The sequence below is a fragment of the Cnephaeus nilssonii genome (genome assembly GCF_951640355.1).
Source record: "Cnephaeus nilssonii genome assembly, chromosome: 7".
In the NCBI taxonomy this organism is placed as follows: Eukaryota; Metazoa; Chordata; class Mammalia; order Chiroptera; family Vespertilionidae; genus Cnephaeus; species Cnephaeus nilssonii.
The window spans coordinates 77581517-77589134 of record NC_137078.1 but is presented as its reverse complement, the minus strand read 5'-3'; the positions used below and the strand labels follow the sequence as shown (position 1 = coordinate 77589134).

General features: G+C 54.2%; 1 protein-coding gene across 2 annotated transcripts; it reads right to left on the bottom strand.

The window, feature by feature from the left end:
* Positions 1-1674: 1674 nt before the first annotated feature.
* Positions 1675-6507, bottom strand: MYCL (MYCL proto-oncogene, bHLH transcription factor; the record flags this gene model as incomplete). Of its 2 annotated transcripts, XM_079776569.1 has the most annotated exons (3): positions 1675-2576; positions 5537-6041; positions 6400-6507. In XM_079776569.1, the coding sequence occupies 3 exons, from the start codon at positions 6505-6507 to the stop codon at positions 1978-1980; spliced, it is 1212 nt and encodes a 403-aa protein (XP_079632695.1). In that variant the 3' UTR covers positions 1675-1977. The 2 variants fall into 2 exon arrangements, with proteins under 2 accessions (XP_079632695.1, XP_079632696.1); XM_079776570.1 differs by lacking the exon at positions 6400-6507.
* Positions 6508-7618: the final 1111 nt, after the last annotated feature.

Below are 7618 nucleotides of genomic sequence, written 5' to 3'. Positions count from 1 at the left end.
AACAGTCTTCCTTGGTTCAGGGACACTCAGTTGGCATAAGCTGCCCCCACTCTGACATGTTTGAGAAAGCTTTTATTAGATGTCCCAGAAGGCAACATTTTAAAATCAGGCGATCAATAATTACAACTAAATACATAATTTCAGATAAACTTGCCTTTCAAAATAAGTCAGACTCTCACAACAGGATAATTGCCCAAGAGCTTTTTTCTTGTACAAAAACACCACCACTTTTGCAAAAGGCATACAAAAATACAGTATTAAAAAAAAAACAAAAAACACAAAAAAAACCAAAACTGCTTCCAGTATAATACCCAACAGCAGCTTATAGAACACAAGCTATTCAGGTGAGACATCAGTAACCTACTTCCCACCCATTCTCCGAAGACAGTTCCAGAAGTCACTTGGCTCCAGGGAAACCATGCTCCAAAAGGTAGAGACTTTCTCCAAAACTTCCACTGGGGTTCTCTAGGGCCACAAAGCAACCTCAGAAACAGACTCTCGTGCATAACAGGTTTGGAAGAAGCAGGTGGCTTTCCAGAGCCACAGACAGCTCTCAACCATCCTTCCCGCCCCCACTTTCAAACCCACAGCCAGCAGAGTCCTGAAGGGGGCTGATCCTTCTTCCAGAATAGGCTTGGGGGCCACTGAGGTTGCCCACAAGACACTATAGGGTTAGATGTCCATTTGCAGACTGGAGGCTGCACCTGGAACCCACTTGGATGGTGCCAAGTCCAGCTGGGGGCAAAATGCACCATGGTCCACTAAGCAGAGCTCCCCCAGGAAGCCAGGCCGCCTTCTGGAGGCCTGGATGCGTCCCAGCAGCCCTCCCAGGAAGACCTTCAGGAAGACCCAAGTCCTGAGACAGGGATCGGACTCATGTCAGGCTGGCAGGTGGCCCAGGGGTGGCTGCAGAGACACAAGCTCCTTGGAGCTGCATGAGAAGGACAGGTTTGCATGGTTCTAGTTACTAGAATCTAGTAGAACTTCAAACTTATCAGTCAGGGCTTGAGATGAGAGGAAGCTGAGAAAGAGGAAGTGGTACAGTTCTCACTCCTGAGGTGCCTGACAACCGCCTTGAGAGAAGATTCCAAGATGGAAGACACCTGGGTAGGGAACGAGTTCACAGCCAGAACTCCAAGCCTTCCCTAGGTTAGGACCCATGTCCCTGCATCTTGGGGAAATATTTCTGACCTCTGGGAAAGGGGTGCTAGAAAGCCATTGCTAACAAAGGCAGAAGGAAACAAAAAAGTCCCTTGTGAGGACAGAACGGTCTTTCCCTCAGAGGAAAGGGCCCCCGGGGCTTTGAGACAAAGAATCCAGAGGCCAAGCTCTTTAAATGTTTTCCAGGCCGCAGCATTGAGTGGGAGGAAGGGTGTCATCTAACAATATATATGTATATATTAAAGGTTTCCAACTCCTCAGCTACTGTAAAGTGTCTGACAGTGAGGTAACGGTCCATGTTGATCAAGTCTGCGAGCTCGTCTTCACCCGACAGCTCGTGTGTCTCCTGGAAAAAGGAGCCTCAGGGAGTGCGTCCAGGCCCAGCTGTCCCAGCATCACCCCAGAGACACCAGTGGGAGCATCCCTTCCCAGCCTAAAGCTCATCCGGAGTGTGAGATTTCATGCAGGCTGGAGGCCCCGACAACGTCCACCACCTGTTGCATAGCATCTGTCAGGCTTTTCTTCAGAGTCAGTGAGCTAGGCAGACCCCAAGGCTCCGCAGTCAGCTGCCTGCCTGAGAAGCCAAAGGCGCCAGAGAAGACACGGTGCTCCCGAGAGTCAGGGTAGAGGGAGAGCTGGGTTTCCGGGTTTCCAGGTTTCCAAGAATGCAAGCCCTTATTGTGTGCACCAGCTGCAAAGCATCCTGGGATCTACTGTCCACCGTAACCAAAATGTGCAAATTACTAAAGGGGTGAGGGACAGTTAAAAAATTAACTCAGGTCTTTGTAATACAGAGCAGTCAGGCGTTTTGGTCAGTTAGTAGCCACTGAGGTACGCGATTCTTTTCTGCAGTTGCTGCTGCCGGCATCGAAGCTGCCTTTTCTCCGTAGCCATCCTCTTCTCGGCCCCCACCAGGGCCTGCAAGTATTCCAATGCCTTGCTCAGGATCACCACTTTAGGGGCCTTGGAGCAGCTGGCCAGGGTGGGTACCTGGTCCCTCAGGGCCAAGAACCTTGAACGGAGGTCATTCCGCCTTTTGCGCTCCAGGAAGTTGTGGTTCTTCCGCTTGGTCACATCCTCAGTGTCAGAACTGACAGGTCTGGGGTGGCAGGACTGGGGAGCCTCACTTTCTATAGGCAGGGGGCTCACAACCTCTTCCTGTACCTCATCTTCCTTTTCCTCTGGAGCATCTCTCTCCAGAGCCTCTTCTCGTGGATCTCTCTCCGGAGGCCCTTCTTGGGAGCAGCTTTCTGGAGGAAAGCGGGCGGCATAGTTGTGCTGCTGCTGGTGGATGGAGATGTGGAAGTGTTTCATGCAGGGGTCCAAAGGGTCTGCTCGCACCGTGATGGTGACTGGCTTCCGCACACCCAGGGACTGTCTCTTCTCCACGGTCACAACATCAATTTCTTCACCCTCTGTCCGAGAGGAGAGATCAAGAGAAAAACACACCCCATGAGAAACATATACAAGGACCCTAGGCTGGGAAAGGAGGTGACATTTTCCTAATTTAGATACAAGCAAACTGAAGGGAAGGGAGAGACAGCTGATTCATTTGTAATGGGTAAGGGCAGCGTGAAGGGAAGGAAGGGAAATAAGCAAGAAGGGAAATATTCTCCAATTTCCTTTTGCACAGCAAGGCTTAGATAAGAACAAAAGGCAGGCCCAAGCCAACAGCCCCCAGTCTGCACAGGCTCTCCCCTCCCCCACTGAGAGGATGGAGAGAAAGAGCTATCAGCCTGGGACAAAGTTTAGCTATAAAGATCTTCCCCAGTCGGGCTCTTTCATGCCCCATCAGAATTGTAAATGAGGGGTCTGTGGGCAGAGTTGCCCTTTGTTCCTGCCCAGCACAGCCTGCACTTGGGGAATTGTTACTTTTCACAAGTTATAAATCCTATTATTCCCCCACCTCTCTATTCTACTATCCCTTTCAGACGAAGATTCAGAGAAGGGAGGGCTGCAAGGCATCTCTCATCTCTCCACACCCACAGAGGGGAAGGAAAGGTTTCCGTTAGGGGCATTTTGCTATCGGGTTCAATGGGTTTCTAAAGTCATCCATCATTTATAGGTTGCCGGCCCCACCCCCTTCCCTGGACCAGAATAGGGTCGGATTTGTAATTGCAGGTCGGCAAAAGCTGCAGGAACTTCACAAAGGTACAAACAACCATTTCCACGCTACCTGTGCCAGGGGTAAAAACTGAGCAGCAGAATATCCCCATGCAAGGGCTGAAACACCAGGGACCTGGACATGCCCCCATCATTCCCTGGCTTGAAGGTCTCTTAGGTTACCCCAACCAGGAGAGGGGCATTTAGGGGAAAACCTTCCTGCTCCACGCGTTTTTCAGCCCTCCACATAGAAGACCACCTAATGCATTTCAGCCTGACAACAGAAGAGCTCAGTTCTCTGTCTCTTTTGCATATCAGGAAGCTTGAGCCCCTTTGTCAGGAAGGCTTCCATTGTGTGGACAATCGCATTACTTCTCCATTAATAAAACCTGACCATTCAGCCCTCCTGGCCCCAAGGCCTGTGATTGGCTGGCTAAGCTGTGTTTGGAATGCTGTTTTACCCAGCCCCTACCCGCTATTGGCTGAGCTTTGCCATCAGTCACTCTCCCCACCCCCCTCATTGTTTGCAATCTGTTGCATTTTGTTCTGGGCCATGTGGCCTGTGAACCAGGAGCTTGCAAACAGGTTCAGGTTAAAGGGCAGGTCAGAAGATTATTCAGGAGGCTCCCCCGCATCCCAAACTTGAATATTTCAATGTTAAACCTGGTAGCTGGGAAGGCTCGGCCTAAGGAAGAAATAATGTAAGACCACTATTCCCCTTTTCAGAGTGTAGTGTCTAACTCTACCCAGACAAGGAAATGCCCTCAGCTGGACAATCAAGGCCAACCCCCTCATAAGCCAAGGGAGAAAACAGACCTAGATCATCCAAATCCACACATCACTTTTGTAACATTTTGGACCTCAAAGTACGATCTCAAACTCCCAAAACAGTGCTCTTCCCACTCTACCACTCCCATCAGCCTTTGTAGAGATATATCTTTATTGGTTTCTTGATCTTCAAATTCCCTTTCCAGCCATTAAACAAACACAAGATTTTGGGATAGGAAGCAAGCAGGTTAAAAATGACCTTAAACACAGTGGACTGAAAAAAGTTGACGTTTAAATTTTTCTTGTTATCCTCACTTTTTCCCTTCAAGTGTATGACGACTTCCATACCCTATTCCCTAGTCCCCTCTAAATGGTCATGCAAAGTTATCCTTAAAAGTGAACAAATGGGACATCTGTAATACTTTCAACAATAAGATAAATTCTTTAAAAAGTGACAGGGTTTTCTCTGTCCTGCATCTTATAAAAGCACCCTCTCCGATATTTCTAATGGATACAGAGGTCTGAGAAGAGGGTAGGCTAAGAACATTGTTGTCTGATGGCACAGGATGCTGGTCTGCCCTTAGTGAGGTTTACACTTGCATTCAACGGTGGGGAAAGGGGCCTGGAGTTCCATATCCCTGACCCCAGCATCTAGAGAGTTTGGCACAAAGTAGGGGACAGGGAACATTTTTCGAATGCAAGGAGGCAGCCGAAGCTCTTGGATGGATTGGGAGGGAGTTAAAGGGACACCTTTCCAACTCAGGCCAAAGCAACAAGGCAAGGTGTAGCCCTTCTCAGATAAACTACAATGAAGACCCTCTAAACATCAAGAAGTGCCTGGCTGAGATGGAGGGTTAGGCAAAGAAGCTGGCTAGATGGCAGGAAGCTGGGGCTCACTTCTAGTGATTTCCTATTTCTAAGCCTCAGTTGTTCCATCTGTTAATGGTCAGAGCTCATTCCTTCCCTACCTGTCTCATGGGTAACGGTGTGGATGCACCAATGATAAGGGATGGGAGCATTTTAAAGTAAAGCAGACAGGAGACTAGGTTTTTAAAAGGATGAAGGCTTTGGCTTTGCACAAAAGGCTCCTCAGCTTCCTCTCTCCCTAGGGGAGTGTGAGTTTCCCAGGAAAAGAGGCAGCAACAAAAAACTTCAAGCCTGGAGTAGTGACCCTTAAGGGACCTCTCCCAGCCTCCCAGGACAGAAATCCCCTCCTGTCCCATCCCGAATTGTCCTCTCCAAGCCTCACCCTGTCTCCCTTGTCCCCTGGGGTTCCAATCATCATCAAAGAAGCGCTGGCTCCCACGCCACTTCTTCAAACTGTTTACTAACACACCCACGTGCCAGACAGACACCGCTGGGGGCTACACTGGCAGCTTCGGCCCGAGAGAGGGGGAGGTGGCCGAAGGGCTAGCGAAGATTCAGTGCCAGACCTCAGACGGCCGCAGAGTTTTGGCCACCCATGGGGTCCCCCCCCCCTTGATCAGCCCGGGGCAGTCCTTACCCGAGTCACTAGGGCTCTCGGACCCCGAGCAGGCCTGGGTCTTGGGCTCGCTCAGTGGACAGGGGGCCGCGGGCACCGGGTTGCCGACTTCGAGGCTGGGAGCGCAGTCCGGGGCGGCGGGCAGCTTAGGCGGGTTCCCCCGGGGCGCGCCAGTGGCGAGCCGGTCGCTCACCGCTCTCTCCAGCCGTTCCCGGGCTGAGAAGCCGCTCCACATGCAGTCACGGCGGATGATGGAGGCGTAGTTTCTGCCCCAAGCTTTTGAGTGGCCCCGGGATTCTGCCTCATCCCCGGCGCCCCCTCCGGGCCACGGCTCCGGGGGACCAATTCCAGGGGCCGGGTCCCCGGCGCCGGGACCCGAGCCCCAAGGCGGCGACGTGGGAGGCGACGGCACCAGCTCGAATTTCTTCCAGATGTCCTCGCTGGGCGCCGTGGAGCGGTAGAAATCCTCCCCGCAGTCATAGTCGTAGAAATAGTGCTGGTACGAGTCGAAGTCCATGTCCGCTCCCTGCGAGAGGGAAGGGGGACGTGCTGATTGGGGTACGGGCCCAGGGATGGGAGGCGTTCCCGGATTCCCAAGCACCGCCGGCTGCAAGGCTCTACCCCTCCCGAACCTCTGGGCTTGGAACCCACGCCCTTCCCTCGCGTCCCGGGGAGCCCGGTGCTGGGTCAGCGAGCCCGGGGAAGCCGCTCACAGAGCGCGGACGCGGCTGCAGGAGCGAGTTCAAAGCAAACTTTGCCAGCGCCGCCCGGGGCGCAGCTCCCAGGGCCCAGCCGGGCCGGGCGGGGGCGCACTGTGCCCAGAAGGCAGCCTGCAGCCCGCCCCCCGGGACCCGCGCCCGTACCCTGGCGGCCCCTAGTCTCACCTCGCTCCGGCCGCCCGCCACCGGGAGCGGACCCGCTCGGGGCCGGCTCGGGGCAGCCCGGCAGCCCGCACACAAGCACATGCGCGCCACCGAGCGCGCGACCCGCATTCAAGCGCGCGCCCCCACGCGCGCCCTCTTTCCCTCGCTCGTGCACGAAGCCCCAGACGCTACCGGGGTGGGCGCGGGAGCGCGAGATGCAGGCGCATTGTTTCCCGGCTGCCTTATATCTCGTCGCGCGCCCTAGGCTCTGGGACCCGGGGGCGGGCCCTACGGGACAAGTCCCGCCCCCTCTTCGCCCCCTCCCAGCAGTCGACAGGTGGGGACTTGGAGTCTCCGCCCCACCCCTGCCGGCTGCTCTCTCCGGCTCCCTTAGTCCCTATACCCCACAAATAAATTGCACACTGGGGAGGGCATGGCAGGCGGCGAGCTGATGCAGCCGGGCGGTCGGCGGTGGGGGCGTGACTCTTCACCAAGACCCAGACGGCCCCAGCCGACCGAACTAAAACGGGGATCCTGGCCCACTCCGGGCTGGGAACGAGGGCTACTCCCTGCCGCGCCCCGCCCTGCCCAGCCCCGCGAGTCTGCTTCCCAGGCCTCGCCCAGCCCAGTTCAGGTGCGCCTGGCCCGCGGGGGGTGAGGTGGGGAAGCCTTCGCACCCACACCGCGCCACCTGGCGGCCCACACTCCTGAACTGGGGCTGGTCCCCAGCATCTGCTTCTTCACCCGCGGACCGGTTTCTTTAGTTAGGGGTTGCAACCTGGACCCCAGCGAAACGAGGTGGTGAAGAATCCGGACTTTGGAGCCTGAAACTTCACTTTTTTTTTCTTTTTAATCCTCACTCCATATTTTTTCATTGATTTTTTTTTTAGAGAGAGTGGGAGAGAGAGGAAAAGACAGAGAGAAATATTGATGTGAGAGAAACACATGGATTAGTTGGGTCCTGCACGTGCGCCAACTAGGGCCCGACAGGGGAGGAACCTGCAACGGAAGTACATGCCCTTGTCTGGGATCGGACCTGGGCTGGGACCCTTTGGTGCGCAGGCGGATGCTCTATCCACTGAGCCAAAGTTCACTTTTCTGCGCCTCAGTTTCATCTACAAAACGAAGGGATCGTAATACCTCACAGAATTTCGAGTGTTTAAGAAGATAATGGTATCTAGAGAAGGGAATTAGGCCAGGAGGGGAGGCCAGCAGAACCGAGCCCCTGGTGCGGTGGTAA